The following is a 17068-nucleotide window of genomic DNA, read 5'->3' as shown; positions in this document are numbered from 1 at the left end:
AATGATTACACAAATTCTGTTAGATATATAATCTGTACATTATACTTAGACATTTTGTGTGTGAAATGTGCAGTTTACACATCAAAGTTGAGTTCAAGGCGGGCTGCTTTTTAAATTCATGTCCTAACTAGTACATGTATTCAGTGGTTATAGCAAGTTTATAATTTATGTTTATACATCGACAAGGAGTCAACCTAAAAGCTTGATGACATTTTAACATTCTGATTGCACTGCTTAACAAGTATAACTGATATCCAAATTTTTTTTACTTAAGTGATTCTAAATGTAAATTTTACTAGACTAGTTTTCAAAAATTCTAGTACTAATTTCTCTTATTTAATTAGTGCTAGGTTCAGATCAAATTGGGGTTAACAGTGGTCAAATCTGAACGGTCCAAGAAAAATTTGGTAAACATTTGATCAGAGGATGTTACCGCTGAGTAAATAGAGTATATTAATTAATCACAATATCTGACTTAACGAGGGACCAGAAAGACAGTTTGACTTTGCGACTCTTGACTGTTCACTCTTTAACTTTAAGAATGTGCCTATTATCCAGATCAAATTAACCACCATCATTATAAACGTTCAGAAGCAAAAAATTATTAATATTGTAATATAAACAAACATGTTCAAATGAATATAATTAATCTTTGGCAGCATGACAAATTATGATAATGTTGATAATGTACACAAAATGTCCTGCTAAATGAATGAAATTTTATCAATGTTTGAGGCAGATAAAATAGCTACACAAATGAAAACCAAAGAGATGATATTTTAAAAATGCATCCTCTAAGAAGTACATTTTTTTTTCATCATTCCAGGAATGCAACCGTGCAAAACAAAGCCACAAACTGATGAAGACAACAGAAAATGCACTCACTCACAAACAAATAAACAACAACAAAAAAAACAGAATGTTCTAAAAATGATTAAAAAATATACTTCTAAAGCCACTTCACTGAACAGAGATATTCAAAATAAAAATAATTAGTTTCTTCCATGTTACAATATTAACTGCTTGTTGACTTTTATGATAAAGAGATCTGAAGCTCGATATTGAAAAAAAAAAAAAAAAAATTCAGTCTAAAATCTCAGATATGATTATAAATATATACAAAATTTTCTTCTTCTTCTTAAACAAAAGCTGTGGATATTAGTGACCTAATTAACTGTGCTCCAAACAGGATGTTAGGAGAAGAAATCTTTGAAGCAGGGTGACATTAGAAGCGCAACACAAGATCCAGATTAAAATGGCAGCCAATCAGACAAAATAGGATTACCTGAATGCCCCCTTGTGGTAAAAATGGCTCACTGAATGCCTGTAAAAATGGGAGAGAAAAAAAAGCCAGCCAGCTTGGCAGTGTCCAGAAGCATGTGGGGGCCATGATACAATGGGACACAAAGATGCAAGAAAGTACACAGAACAGATGTCCACCGTCACATGCAATTTGATGCTCTGCTATCATTTCACACACAACTATTCTATCTTACACTGAACACAATTGGAACCGTAATAATGAACCGATTTATATATAAAACACCCTCAACACAAGACTAGATAAAATAAATATCATTTCGACAACCATAGACATTAAAAATTATCCACCGGGGCCTGAACTGTCAAAAGACTACGACTCTCTCAGTCACGACTTAAAAGGATTTGGATTTCAGAGTAATATTATTCTCTCTTAGAGATTAGAAACCTACAGCGAGTTGTTGTTGGAGACGAGCGACTTGGACTTGGAGTGACTTTATCTGCTTCTCTTTGTCTGCTGCCGAGGGGTCAGATTGCACGTGGTTGTTGGCTGCCGTTTCTTTCTGGAGCCGTTCCTTGGTGCTGGACAGCTCTTTCTGAACCTTTGAATTCTCCTCCTCCAGAAGAGCATTACTCTTGGATAGCTCCTTGATTGTCATTTCTAGCTGCTCCTTCTCGTAGGACAGGATTTCATATTCTTGCTGCAACTGTTCTTTCTCCTCCTGCAAGATGGGATTACGCTGCTCCACTTGAACACTGGCTGTCTGGACTTCCAAGAACTCCTGTTCCAGTTTGTCCTTATCCTGGAGCAGTTCAGAATAATCCTGCTCCAGCTGGTTATAGTCCTGCTGCAGAGTTTCATGATTCTGAGTGAGCTGGTCAAATTCGTTCTGAGCGTCCTCGAAGTCTGCCTGTATTTGGTCCTGTTCTTTCTGCAGGATCTGGTTTTGTTCCTGAAGGTTCTGAACTTCCTCCAACACCACATCGTGGTCATGTTTCAGGCGCTCATTCTCTGCTTGTAATTCCTCATTCTCCGTCTTGAGCTTGTCTCTCTCTTCCATGACTTTAGCCATCTCACTGGCTTTCCCAGAAACGTTTGTAGCACTGAGCTTCCTCTCTAAGTCCTCCTTTTCGTCCGACACTTCCTTTAACTTTGTTTGGAGCTTTTCCAGCTCATTAACAAGCTTCTCCAAGTCATCATGCATGGCATTGCCATCTGACAGAAGAAACTCATTTTCCTTCACAATTTCTTCCTTCTCTTGCATAAGTTTCTCAAACTCCTCGAACTGCTGGTCTTTCTCCATCAACAACTGGTCATACATATCCTGAAGGTTGTCCCCTGCCTGCACTAGTTTGTCGTATGTGTCTCTTAGGTTTTCTAAATCCTGTTTAAGGGTGTCACGCTCCTCTGCCAGTTTCTCATTTTCCTCCGAAAGTTCTTGAACCACATCTGTGTCTGGACTTCCTTCCAAGCCTTCAACCCCATTTACCATTCCCTGCTAAAATAAGAACAATGTAATTGGATTAAAACAAACTAAAAATAACAGTATCTTCCATCACTTTGTTTCTCTTTTGTTTCTCTATGGAAATCGAAGGAACATAATGTTAAAGCAAGTCAACTTTGCTATCATTGAACTTACTGTCAATTTAGAGAAAACAAACGGCACATCATTGCACATAAAGCTAATACAATACCAAAGTTACAGGTATTATGTTATGTACAAAGCCCACTTACCTTTTTCAATTTCTCCTCCTTTTTGTTCTCTTCTGCTCTCATCTTCTTCAAAACTTCAGCTTGTTGGCTTAGCTAAAATCCACAATATAAAACATAGATTACAGAACATATACAGCTCCATAGCATAGATTGGTTCAAATTTTTGTTGTTTAATATTCACATCCAAAAAATTAACTATTTGATTCTCAGACCAAAAATTTAAAATCATTAATATAACAGACATGGTTTTTATTTTCATTGCATGATTAGCAAAGATTATTAACTTTATTTTCATATTCTAACTTGATATATTCCCCTTTTTAATATGGCATTAAAATTAAGCAATGCTGCAGCATTTGAACAAGAATACATATGATTTTTGTTGGCCTATCCTTGCAGCATAATGCATCAATAAGAGTTTACAGTACCAATCAGACCCAATCTAACACCAGAGTAAACCCCAACTAAACCCTGGGTTTACTTTTTGGGTTTACTTTCTGAAAATTTGTGTCCACTTGGGGTTTACTTTGGGTCCACTAGGGGTTTATTTGAGTTTACTCACGGTTGCTTTTGGGGTCCTCTTTAAACTTTGAAATGTGAAGCAGACCTGTGTTTTATCTTATTATATTTACATTCTACTGTGTTTTTCCATTAAATTCCGTGATGTTTAAATGCCTCTAAATGCAACAAGTAGTCAAAGGTCAAATTCACGAGTTTTATTATGACGTCACAAACGTTGTACGCTGTAAACTGCAACGTCACAAGCGAAAATCAAAGTTCACGCTCGTGGCTGTTACTGTGGCTCTTCCATTATTATTAACTTACCCTTATGATAAGATAGGAATTTTAAGGTATGAATCATATTTGCAGACAAGCAAGAAGTTAAAAAAATGTAAATATAAGCATTAAATCATGATTTTTTGAAGTATACACTCTCATAACTGCAGCGGTGTGTGCATACAAATTTTCATAACGCGCTAACGCGCGTTACTCAATTTGTATGCTCACACCGCTGCAGTTATGAGAGTGTATACATCAAAAAATCATGATTTAATGCTATAATATTACTGCCTGTAATATTACCCCTTGTATATTCCAAATACAAATGTAGCATCTACCTGAGGGGTCTACTTTTCTACTTTTTACTTTGGATTTACTCTAGGTTTAATCTGGGTCCACTCTAGCACACCCAGAGTAAACCCCCGCAGTAAATCCAGGGTTTAGTCTGAATTTACTTTCTGTTAAGTTGGGTCTGATCGTTACTGTACAGAATGAGTGATATCAGTGTTAGACTGACCACTTGATCAGACAGGGCCTTGTTTTCCTCCTCCAGCGCATCGACCCGTTCTTGCATCTCCTCCAGCTCCGCCTTTAACTGTGCGACCAGATCCAGAGACTCGTCCTCCACAGAGTCGTTCACGCTGTTTGTCTGTGGTTTCTCCTCTTCCTAGAAAATTTCAAAATATTCCTTTAACAAAAAATATATTTTTTGTTTCAATCATCCAGCAGTTTAAAAGAAAAGATATTCAGCAAATTCTGTCATGTAAAAAAATTTCATAAGTTCATTAAGAAACATGTTAGTGTAATAAATACAATAACATTGGGTACGTCAATTGACATGCTTTTTCCTTTGGACCATGCTTTCAGTCACTGGCAAAATAAATAACAAGTGTGTACATGGTATGAGTATCAAATACTGTGATGATTGATGGCTTATTAGTAGTAGTAGACTGGCAGAAAGGAATAAAATAACAGTGATATAATACTTCTGTCTATTGTTCATCTACCGGTACATTGCTCATACTTCAGGCACCCGGGGCCATAAAAGTTTAACGAGCTCACGTTTGATCTCAGTCTCACTTTTTCCATTACTTTTTCATTTTGTAAAAGTGAGACGAGATCAAAGGTGAGCTTGTCTCACTTTTATTGTCCCGGAGAGCCAGGTTTTAGAATTTTTTTGTTATACCGTAGTTCATTTACTACTACATGTAGTTGTTTCGATCCTAGTAGTAAGCCATATTCATAACCCACCCCTACAACTATATGCCAATTAAGTTATAAAGCAAGAGAGAGACCTAACACAATCTTGCTCTAAAAATATGCCCAATTGAGAAAAGAGTGAAATAAATCTCATCCAAGCCTTACATAAAAAATTAGTAAGAAAGAAATAAATTGAGGGAAACAAAAACTCAAAGAATGCATCAATGCCAATACATCAGAACTAAACAACTCATGCCGTCGACTTTTGTGCATCATAAATGAACAGTTTTAGAGGTGTTCTTTCAATATCAAAATGAATCATGCAATACCCCAATTTTTTTCTCTAATCACCATGTCTTCTGCAAAGTCTTCTGAAAAGCAATCATTTCATGGTTTCAGTGGACAAATTTTGATTTTGTTAAAATTACTTCACAACCCATATATGTTGAGAAGAAAATAAACTCTGAACACAATAATTACTCTCTTGTACTTCCAAGAAGAGAATAGTAAAAAAGTACAGTAGACCAACTTTTATTTGCGACGACACTACTTCGTAATTTATTGGATATAAATTGTTTTGCAATGACTAATTTTCGCAAATAAGCCGCATCTAGATCCATGCTGATATTACAATACGACAAGGGCTGGTTCGTGGCGAGAAATTTTCATGACAATGAGGCTCTCGTGGACCTCGTGAAATTTCTTGTTCGCGAATAAATGTAGGTTTATAGTATTTGCAGTCCCCATATGGAAACACAACAGGATTAACAACATAAGATATTAGGGGATCTTGTAAACATATTTTAAGGTGCAGATGTCTGTTAAAACTCTTCATCTATTTGACACCTTCCTCTTTCAGCAAAATTTATTCGTTTAAGACCTAATAGGAAACATCACTGAGAAATGGTGTCATCCAAACAGTTTGGAACTCCTCTACAAACCTTTTGGTTTTTCTGCTGCTCCAGTTCTTGTTCAAGGGTATAAATCTTGCTCCTTAGCATTGCTATTGTTTGCTTGTCTTCTGTCTTAGGTTTCCTTTCTATAAACATATATCACATCAGTATTCAACTTGGAATATTCTTATATTTTTGGGTACATAAAGATAGTTGATAATACATGTATATAAATTTTTTTCTTCCTTGAAATTTTTTTTGGAAAATGTTGTCCTAAAAATCCTGATAATTGATATTTTTCCTATTTTTCTGTGTACCTAGGGTGTCAAATAGTTCTTCCTCATTATCATTCCAGGTGTCGGCTGTGTTTCCACTGTCTTCCTTGTTAGCACCCTGAAATAATAGTAAGTAATCCTCATAACCATCCAATTCAAACTTGCATCAATGTTTCACAATGATATTTCCCTCCTCCCCACATACACATCTACAAATGGTATACTATACTAATTCAGACTATACTAATTCAACAACTTACAGCCGTTTTTCATTGACTAAATCTCTCCAGTTATTCCAGGTCGTGATTTATTTACAGGGTTTGGTTTGGTTTGGTTTGAACATATTTTATTGCATAAACATATACAAATGCTTCGAACACAATTTCTAACAACTTACCAGGTTCTTACCAAGGAATAGCTTTGACCCCAATCAAGTAGATCAAATTTGCAGCAATAAGTTTTAAAATGATATCCCCCATCATATACATTACTTTTACATTTCCTGTACTATACCATTTCGACCACTCTAACCTGTTTTTCATTGGCCGAGAGTCTCTCCTGTAATTCCTGGTTCTTCTCTTTTTCTACAGACAATGCATCCTCAAGTATTTCAATCTGCAAAAGATCATTTCAGATATGTTTTCTAATAACCTTTACAGTTTGTAATAATCAAAAAATAAGATTTTAACTCCTCACAAAATATAAATCATCAAAAAGCATTTCTGAAAACCAATCATTTTTTAATTTTCAAATAGCATTTATGAAATTTTTGTTTTAATTAATGCATTTGTTCAAAGGAACATTTGTATTTCAAATATTTATCATTTACTTAAAATTATTGTCTAAAAAAAACTTACTTGTTCTTGCATCTTCTCAAGTTTATCATTTGCAGGCTAGAAAATGAAGTGCATTGAAATTTTTACTCATATTAAGAAATATTCCTTTATTATGCATTTAAAATCTACAAACAATATAAAACATTGGGGAAGCCAATATATGTAATCAACAGATAGTATACTGATGTATTCAAATTAAAATATGATGCTCATACCCACAGATGATAAAAATTCTTTACTTCAATTTGACCTCCCTTATAAAGGGGATAAGGTCATAAAACCAATAATATTTACATTTTCCAGTGTGTTTGCCTGTGATAACACTACGTATCGATTTTGTCTGTACTATATAACCCATAACTTCAAATGACATATAATTGGGGCGCCAGCAGGGTTTGCTTATTTATAATTAAAAATTTAATCGTACAATGGCTTAAAATTGTATAAATATGAGTAATAAGGAATCATTCTTTGAATATTATGAGGTGATAATTTTGGTCGGGGCGTGATTAAATCTATCATAAAACCCTTCAGACTTCATTGGATTTGATCACACCCCCACCAAAATTATCACCTCATAATACTTAAAGAATGATTCCGTCTTCCTTAATTCCTTACAAGTATATTAGATTCCTTTTGCTCCAGATGATTTCTGAGTTGAGCAACTTCATCTTGTAACTTTCTGTTCTGAAGAGTTAACTTGTTTAAGTCCTCATTCAGTTGTTCATGTTCTTCTTCTAATTCCTAAAAAATAAAAATTAAATGAAGTTCCAATCAAATTACCTTAATATTAATAAAATGTATTAAAAGTGAATCGTCTAGATTTCGTGCATAACACTTACAAACAAAGGATGCTAGCTATAATACGGGTATTCAGATTCAACTTAGGTAAAAAGGAAATAAGGACAGGGATATTTTAAAAACATAAAAGTACATGCATTTGAAAGCAAACATTTTTTAAAATTTAGGATTTTTTTTTTCAAATGAGTTTTCATAAAGGAATTAATTTCATTTCACATAATAAACAAATGGATAAATTAATTAATAAGTTAATTGGAAAGGAAAATCATGATTCACAAAAAGTCTCAGCATAGGAAATAAACAACACCCTGAATTGCTATTTTCAGAAAGAAAAAAAAATTAGAATGTCATAAATTTTTTTGGGGGCAGTTAAAAATTTTGCTGAAGAATTAAGCTGTGTCAGAATAAGACAAACTGAACAAGTCTGTCTGTGTGATTTTCACTTCTAAATCAAAAACAAAAGAAAATATTAGAAGAGTGTAAGCCAAACATGAGATTGGAGTGCCAAAATTTTTGCCATCTGCATGTTAAAATGGATATTACTGCAATAAATGTGTACATTAATTTACTTAGCATTAACTACTTTCAAACAATAAAAGATTGATTTAAAAACTTTAAAGCATTATAAACTTTTGCTGAACACTACAAATTATCATATTAAGCACCTCAGAAATAAGATCAAGGGACAAAATCAATGTACCCTGTGAAAAGAATCGACCCATTGTTAAAAATGATTTTATAAAATCTATTGCTAAATGCAAACAAAAATCATCAAAATAGCTCAGTCTTTACTTTCTAGCTCTATAGTGTAACACACCCTTTTTCCTTAGTACAGAATACTCATGTACATAAAATCTAACTTAACATGACTTTCACAAAGAAAAGTATTAAAAAAATCCTTTTCAGTTTCTTTACTGGCATAAATACCATAGTTTCTGAGCATCAAAGTTAACATCATAACAAATCTGGCAAATAAAAAAGAGCCCTTTCGATTTCCTTGCAATGGAATCATATGAAGTCATTAAAAATAAAGGCTAAAATAATCTAAACAAACACAAAACAATTTGAACATGAAAACTACCAATATATGGTTCCCTTTTTTTTTTTACTGACAATGAGATGACCCCCAATGATAAGTGAGGAAAGGGAACAGATTGTGTGCCAGCACCCATGCAGACTGTCACGCCAGGCCAGTAGAATATCTGGGGGGTGGTAGAAATTCGCTAGCTTATCTTACCTGTGTACTACATGCCTTTGAAACAAGAAAATTAACACAAAACAAGATAAAAACTGAAAATGTTTCTATGTTTTCATAAATGCTGAAAATGCACATGCATAATGTAAATAACAAGTTTTTAGGAAATTCTCAACAAGTTTCTTGATCGTAACAGTAAAGTCAAACAAATACAAAAATAAAACAACAAAAGCAAAAAAAAAAAAAAAAAAAAAAAGACAAAAACAAACTAATGAAAAAAAAAATATGATGTTTTAAAATTCAATAAAATATCTACAAAACCAAACAAACATACAAACAAAACTATTGTCTTACATTTTAACAACCATTTCCCATTAGACTATTTTAAATAAAAAATCCCCCCAAACCAGTCTGTTCTGTGCAAACTGAATCTGAACAATTCATTGCCATAACTGGTGTTTCAAAGTCAGATTACAATGTAAATGCTTTACAATTTCAAATACAAGTGTATGTCAAAGAGGGCTGGGTAAGAATATTTGTGGACCAATGATTTACACATCTCTTTAGTTCTATCCATTTGTTGGTTCTTATTCTAACGCCCACAACCCCAACCCCAAATTTTCCCCGTCATGCTAAGCTACAAATGAACATTGACACAGATTTTTCTTTAAAATTCATTCAAACACAAAATCAGCCCCTTCTTTACAAATCTACTTCTGATTTCAACATTATCCACCCAACCCCCAAATGCAAAGCTATAAATGGGATGTTGACACAGACTTTACATTAAAATTTGACTCTGCACAGAACAGACTGTCATTTATTCTGTGAATTATCCCCACAGCCCCAGCAGTACCCTGTGGTCATGCAGTACCTTGTAGGCCTCCATCGCCCTCTGTTGCTGAAGTTGCTGCTGCTGTTGCTCAGATGAGCTCTGTGTGGAAGAACTGGCCACTGACAGGGTCCTCAGCTACAACAGATCAAGCTCTTACATATAACATCATAACATCAAGCTTTTAAACACCATGGTTTCATCAATATTCATTGAACACAACATTTCCTGAATTTAGTTGCAGAGTTGATCCAAAAAAATTAAAAGGTCATTAAAGTACAATTTCTGATGGTACATATTCTATTCATAAGATCATTGGCTTTGAATTCATTTATCCTCGAACTGTGATTATAACTTAATTTACCAAAACTTATGCCCAAAAATAAAAATCCAGCATACACCAATCTTGGAGACAATCAAGTGCACATTCCAAACTCGATATTGATTTTTTTTTTTTTTCCCTTCACTTAAAAGGTTTCCTCTTTCATTTAATCTACAGTCATGCATATATTTTCTTATCAGTTTAATACCATACTTTCAATGCATGTCATTTCAGAACAAATCATTCATCTGTTGACTAAATCTCCTTTTTTGTACAGTTGTTACCAATTACCATACAGAACTGTGTCCTTACAGTAATGATTAGTGTGTATGTAATGATTGAATGTATTTTTGTTAAAAATTTTCTTTGCATACTGTAGATTCCTTATTTTACATGAGTACTTAATTCCGCAATTCAACGGTTTTGCATCAAATAGCGAGAATATAAAATCGCGAATGCCGAATTTTTATCATAATTCCAAATAGTTTACATCTGTCCGAAAAATAATAGTGAGATTTCAAAATCTGCGAGATATGCTTCTCGTGATTTTATGCGGATAATGATTCCTCGCGTTTAATTAGGAATTTACAGTAGTAAACTCACTGATGATTCCTCTTCGACCACGTTCCTGTGTTCTAGTTTGGGGGAGGGTTTTGGGGAGGGTTCCTGTACAAACTCGACCACATCAGCCTGTAAAACACATTGGTAAAAACTGAGTATGACAAACTCTGTTTACTGTAAACATATCACATTTGGCTGTGTATTCTTTCCAGCGTTTTTCGCGAAAAGCTGCTTTAGCTAAATCACAAGGATCATTTACATCATTAAATGTCATTACTATAAGAATAAGCACATTTAGAAATATGCAAATTCAAATCCACGCTTACTTGTTATAAAATCTTTTTCTACCAAATATTGAACATGGTAAATATAATACACTTACAGTAGTTAATTGGCATCATTTCAATGAATATTTAAGTAATAATGTACTCTCACCTGAATTTAATTACACATTATTTTTCACCTGCAGTTCCAATTATTTATTTTTTTGGAGGTACATGTATTATGATAAATGTTTTGTGTACTCTTCTAAGTGCTGGTATATATATGAACTAAAAAAAAGGGGCAATCAGATTAAAATCAACCCCACCACTCATTTGATTAAGAAACCGTTCATTTAATAATTGTTTTGTAGTGTATATTCAATGATAAGACTGCCTGTTTAATAAAGTGGCCATGCATTTATGAAGTTGACCACAAATTCAATAAAGTGACCATGCATTTATCCGGTTGACCACACATGTAATGCGGTGGGCTCTCATTACCTGGTCTGGGTGCACCATTTCATCTGCGACGACATTATATCCACCCTCGGCCCCTTGCATTGGTTTCGATTTACCTGAAATACAAAATTACTCCACTAGACAACAGTGCAAGTATGATATATTGGTGGATTATGGATGTCAGTATTCATTTCATCAAAGTGACTTTCTTTGAGTCAATTTATAGTGCACAAAGGAGGAAAATAAAAAGATGCCCATGAGCTACAAGTATCAATATTCAAGAAATGTTAACAAGAATTATAAATGACATTAATGTAATACAGATTACCGATATCATTTTGTAAGTCCCAAGAGGCCCTAGTGGGGGCTTTTTCAAAGATTCTTTTGATCTCATTATGGCCTTCATCCATTGCATAGTCCAATGCTTTCCGACCTAGGGAAAAAAAAATCATTATCAGTTCATGATCTAAAGGGTCATGTTTCTACATCCCAAGAATGCAAAAAAAATTAATAAATCTTTTGAATTCCCAAAATTAATTGAGATAACTTGGGTTTATCGGTTTGTTAACATCATGCTGAACACTGACTGAAATTCATTATAAACCCTCACTACTTAATTAATAAATAATCAATTAAAAAAAAAAACTTTTATTTTTTCCAAATGCATTTCATAAACTTAATCACAAATTGGTCAATTGTTATCTACATCAGTTTAAATAAATAAATATCACAATTTTTTCCCTTGATCACCTCCCCCCCCCCTCAAAAATTGATAAATCAATATCTTTATGTTTATGGAACTAATAAAAGGATTAGGATTCCAAAGTGATCCTTGTCCCAATTATATAATGACACCACCTATCATGGAGCCTATGTGACCTTTCACAAAATATCTTTATATTAGTACATGTACTTTGCCTAAAGCTCATTTGATATCAGAGGGGTAATGAGGGGTAAGGAAGTTTTTTTCTTAATACCTTGAACGTCAGTAAAATTTCGATCGGCTCCTTTTTTCAGTAGCCACTCGCAGACGTCTGTGCGACCTTTCTTCGCGGCAGCCATTAAAGGCGTTCTAGAAAAAATGAAAATCATTATAAGGACTCCATGCAGAGACTGAAATTATATATCAGTATATTTTTTTAATATCTCCTCAAAAATATTAACTTAAAAATACAAATTTTTATGTCATTTTCTGGTACCAGAGTTCTTTTGAAAACTGTAATATGCTTTAATGGTATGAATTTAAAAGCCTTAGGAAATTTCTCCTTCAAAAGTTCTTTCAAAATTCAGACCAAATATTTCCAAAACCTTTAATTTCACAAAATATCCTTGAAAAGTAGTATTGCTTTGATTTACATTTAAAGTTCATTACTAAAATGGAACTCTAAGGTTTTCTTCTCAACCGTTAAATCAGCTGAAAAGAGAGAGAGAGAGAGAGAGAGAGAGAGAGAGAGAGAGAGAGAACTTACACTTTATGATTGTCAAAAGTGTTGACGTCTGCTCCTTTGTCCAGGAGCTCCTTACAAATGTTGAAATCTCCACAGTGTGCAGCATAGAAGAGGCAGGTCTTCCCCGTCTGAAAGATAATCATGGATCATGGAGAAATGGTCATAACAATAACCATAGATCATAAAGAATATTTCCCAGAGTTAGAGAAAATTTATGGAGATTTTCAGAAATGTCATAAAAAAAATATTGCTCAGAATTTTAATTATCTTCATAAAATACTAATTATTAAAAATCTTAAAATATATTCTAATTATAAATTCTTAAGCAAATATTTGAAATGTATTTTCCAGAATTTTAAAATCAAAACCTGTAAACATGTCAAAAATATCATCTTTTCTTAAGAGAGTAACTACAATTTAGAGAAAAAAATCATCACTGTTAACTGTGCTATCACATATCTGTCTTGTGAATAATGAAATTAAAATATGAAATATCCTTTAGGAGATAATTTACACTACATAAACTAAAAGAATTTATTCATACCCCTCAAAATGACTAACCTATCAAATGTCATTTCTTAAAGAAACACAATATCCTGTATCTTGGATACAAACTTTTTCTATCATCATCATGCATTTTGATGCATAATTGATGCTTAATTTTTTCTGTATTTAGATTCTGTTAGACTTTTTCCAGGTAATCATATTAGTTTAATTAGCTGGCTCCAAAAATGTAATGTATAATGTTGACAAAAAAATCATGGTGACCTTGAAATTGACAATTATGGAGTTTATAGAGAGAATTTTGACCATGATGTTAAGTTTCCATATAGATAACATGTGACCTTGACCTCAAAGCTAAGAACACAAATAGATCTGACCTTGTCCTTGATGTTGATGTCGGCGCCGCTTCGGAGCAGGACCTGGACACACTCGTACTTGGCGTCCATACAGGCGTGGTGGAGCGCCGTCAGGTTATTACCATCCTTGTGGTCCACCACCGCTCCAATCTGAAATGACACAAAATAAACTCAAATACCGGTATCTCAAACATCAATAACACAAAATATTCTTCCAGTCCCATGGAGCTTGAGATAACAATTAAGGTTTGACTGTAACAACATTTTTTTTCATTTTGCTTATGGTTGAATAAATGAGGACACATTAATTTAAATTGATCCTAAACACCACTGTGAATATATGTGAGAAATTTGTTTCTAATATGGACAAGAATATTGGAATTGGGGTCAATTTTATTGATGAAAAGTACCGGTAATGGTTGTTCTCTTAAGGTAGGTAGCGGGTTTAAAATTTTTCGCCCCCTGCGCAGGGTATTGCGCATTACTGTTGTAAAACACAAATTAAAAGTAAAATGTTCAATGATACAGGTCATCATGTAACGTTTTTTTTTCTCAGAAAAATTACTTATTAAAAAAACATTTTAAGTGAAATGAATCGTTAGAATAATGTCAGAAGTATTTTAATTTTTTCGCCGCTTCTTCAAAATCGACGTTATTGTCGTCGGAGTCTACGTCTTAGGATGACGTCAGTTGAGACTCTGACGTAACAATTGACAAAAATTAAAGTCGTGCATTTTCTATTACAGCGTCAATAATTAAATCAAAACTATAATTTGCAAAATAAAAACATATACGCGACCCTTCTACGTTCTGTGTGAGTGGAAATGTATTTTTTCTTCTAATACAAATAAAATTAAATTTGATTCGTAAACATCCTTTTGTCTCATACAATTCTATAATGTAAAATGGTTGGCACAGCACGTTTATAGGATCAAGCTATCAGGATGGATAGCCTAAAAACCATCCGCTCCATTTCGTTTTAATTTGGCAAAAAGTTTACTTATTCGTTAACCTTCCATCGCTGAAAATTTAAAGACAATCGTATGTTTGTAATTTTTTAAATATGAAATTGAAAATGAAAACCCTCATTTTCCTGTATAATCCTATATAAAATGTTGGTGATGAATCGGACATACGACCAAAATTTGAATGTGACAAATATATAAACTATCCGTTCAATTTACTTTATATTTTGTACATAGTTTACTCACTGTAAAAAATTTAAAGGAAATCGTATGTTTGAAACATTCTCCCCAGAGACTCATTAAATGGAAGGAAAAGAGGGCACATCATTTGTACATCTTAAAATAAAATTGCTAGCAATACCGGTAATTAGAATCAATATTTGTTCTTTAAACACACATCCTAAACTAAGTTTAAACATTATGTCATAAATAAGATGTGTATACATTTGTTAGGTACAAAATGTTATTATACATCTATAATTACGGTAAGGTGCATATATACAGATGTAAGGGGCATATATCTGTTGGGTGCATTTATCTGTAAGGTGCGTACACCTGTAAGGTGCGTATACATCTGTTCAGCTCTGGGAGGTGTTGGTCATGGTAATTCACTCACCTGGACCAGTTTGTGGACCACCTGGGGCCACCCATTGCTGGCAGCAAGCTGGAGGGCAGTGCAACCTGTACAAACAGAGAACAAGTAGGATAAAAAAAAATGCTGAAGATCGACTGATGCAGACACACGGTTGTCACAGTTTCATTATCTGTGGTCAATTTTACTTATCAGAGGACAGGCAGTGCATGGCCCAAAGCCTATCTCTCATACTGCATAAAAGCTATGGAAATTAAAAAGCCGTCCTTTTTTCCTAGTTATTTATTGTTCAGTTGTTCAATTTGAATGATCTGTATAACAACTTCATTTTCTGATCCAATAAAAGTCGTCTTCTATAAATCTATAGATATACATACTATAATACCTTAATATTTGTTGGCATCAATTTTGAATTCATGGATTATGTGAAAATCACTATTTCAAGGATATGAAAACTTTGTGTTTATATGAAAGGCTAATAATCAATTTGTTGATCAACTGAATAACATATTACACGAAAATAGGTACCGGTATTCACAAACATTGGTAAAACCACAGTATTTATTTAAAAGTTAGATGACATAATTTCAAAATATATGACTATAAATACTAAAGGGAAAAAACCTGTGATAATACATGTTATCAAGTTCTAACTTCATAAACCAACTATATCTACTGCACTGGAATCATGTTAAAAAAAAACACTCATACAATCTTTTCTCAACCATTTCAGATTAAAAAATTGCAGGGATTACAAAAACTACATTGTTTTATCAAAAAACACCATTAACGAAAACACATTTGCTTGTTAAATCGACTCAATTTTTCTTGATTCCGCACTCATTGTACTCGGCCCATGACCAAGTTACTCCAAAATTGCGCTGCCACATTATCTGGTCTTGTCAAGTAGGCCACCTCTAATGGAAATTGTCGTAAATAAAAATTTTGTAGATCCTCAGCTTCTGAGCCAAATGGTGGAAACATTGATTTTCAGTTGTTTTGATGAACTAGGACCACTGTAGACAAGTCGAGTATAACATTGCCGGAAGACAGGGGACTAAGGATAATCTACATAAAAAAAACTGCTTTTCGCACTGTGGCAGACCATATTTATGTCATTTGCATTTTTTGTGTTGATTGTCAACTTATCAAGTAAATACCTTAAATATCTACTTTGCATTATTTTTTAAATCCTTTGACTCCATAATTATGATAAATATGATAATCTACACCGTCGAAGTTTAAAATTCCGCGACAATAAAGTGTCCAGAGGAATTTGATGTTTGACAGAAATCCCTGGGTCTTTATCTTTCTTTGGAAAATAATAACTCTTTAAATGTATTATCATTTTCCTTGACCTAACAAGACACTTACTCACACATTAACAGACACAGGCCACGCAGTATGCGAATGAAATTTTTTTAAACCTGGCATCAAAAACCTACATTCATATGCTTGAGATAGCGAAATCTCATTAAATTTGAATTAAGATATATGTGTATCTATCCTAATAACATGCCATTTTTTTTTTTCAAAGTCATTAAGGGGAATTTAATTCTCCAGATAAAAAGCGAGCACTTATCAGTCTTGTGGAATGGAACTAACATTTGAGAACTAAAAGCATGAAAATGTTGATCTAATCAGGTATTGTTGGAATGACAGTGATAAATTCATATTTCAAACATTTCCAGAGATTAAACACCTGATCTGAACATGAAAAGTAGAAATTTAGTTGGATCAAATTCACGTAGCCTGCAACTATAGTAGGAAATTTAAGCTGCAGGTGGCTAGGGAAATACACACAAAATTTAA

General features: G+C 33.4%; 1 protein-coding gene across 3 annotated transcripts in view; it reads right to left on the bottom strand.

Moving 5' to 3' along the window:
• Positions 1 to 17068, bottom strand: part of LOC128176425 (ankycorbin-like) — a 34003-nt gene that overhangs the window by 3411 nt on the left and 13524 nt on the right. The window contains exons 5-21 of one of the 3 annotated variants that reach the window (XM_052842731.1): positions 15281 to 15345; positions 13721 to 13849; positions 12861 to 12967; positions 12369 to 12463; positions 11720 to 11824; positions 11434 to 11507; positions 10712 to 10798; positions 9829 to 9924; positions 8997 to 9011; positions 7577 to 7702; positions 6980 to 7015; positions 6654 to 6737; positions 6165 to 6240; positions 5896 to 5993; positions 4272 to 4421; positions 2996 to 3067; positions 1713 to 2759 (exon numbers count right to left, since the gene is read on the bottom strand). In XM_052842731.1, the coding sequence (XP_052698691.1) occupies positions 1713 to 2759; positions 2996 to 3067; positions 4272 to 4421; positions 5896 to 5993; positions 6165 to 6240; positions 6654 to 6737; positions 6980 to 7015; positions 7577 to 7702; positions 8997 to 9011; positions 9829 to 9924; positions 10712 to 10798; positions 11434 to 11507; positions 11720 to 11824; positions 12369 to 12463; positions 12861 to 12967; positions 13721 to 13849; positions 15281 to 15345 (2462 nt within the window). The remainder of the gene's footprint in view (positions 1 to 1712; positions 2760 to 2995; positions 3068 to 4271; positions 4422 to 5895; positions 5994 to 6164; positions 6241 to 6653; positions 6738 to 6979; positions 7016 to 7576; positions 7703 to 8996; positions 9012 to 9828; positions 9925 to 10711; positions 10799 to 11433; positions 11508 to 11719; positions 11825 to 12368; positions 12464 to 12860; positions 12968 to 13720; positions 13850 to 15280; positions 15346 to 17068) is intronic. The other 2 variants (XM_052842732.1, XM_052842733.1) reach the window with 2 other exon arrangements.

This window comes from Crassostrea angulata, chromosome 3, assembly GCF_025612915.1.
Source record: "Crassostrea angulata isolate pt1a10 chromosome 3, ASM2561291v2, whole genome shotgun sequence".
In the NCBI taxonomy this organism is placed as follows: Eukaryota; Metazoa; Mollusca; class Bivalvia; order Ostreida; family Ostreidae; genus Magallana; species Magallana angulata.
Note: the sequence above shows the minus strand (reverse complement) of the source record. Positions and strands in the feature narration are given on the sequence as shown.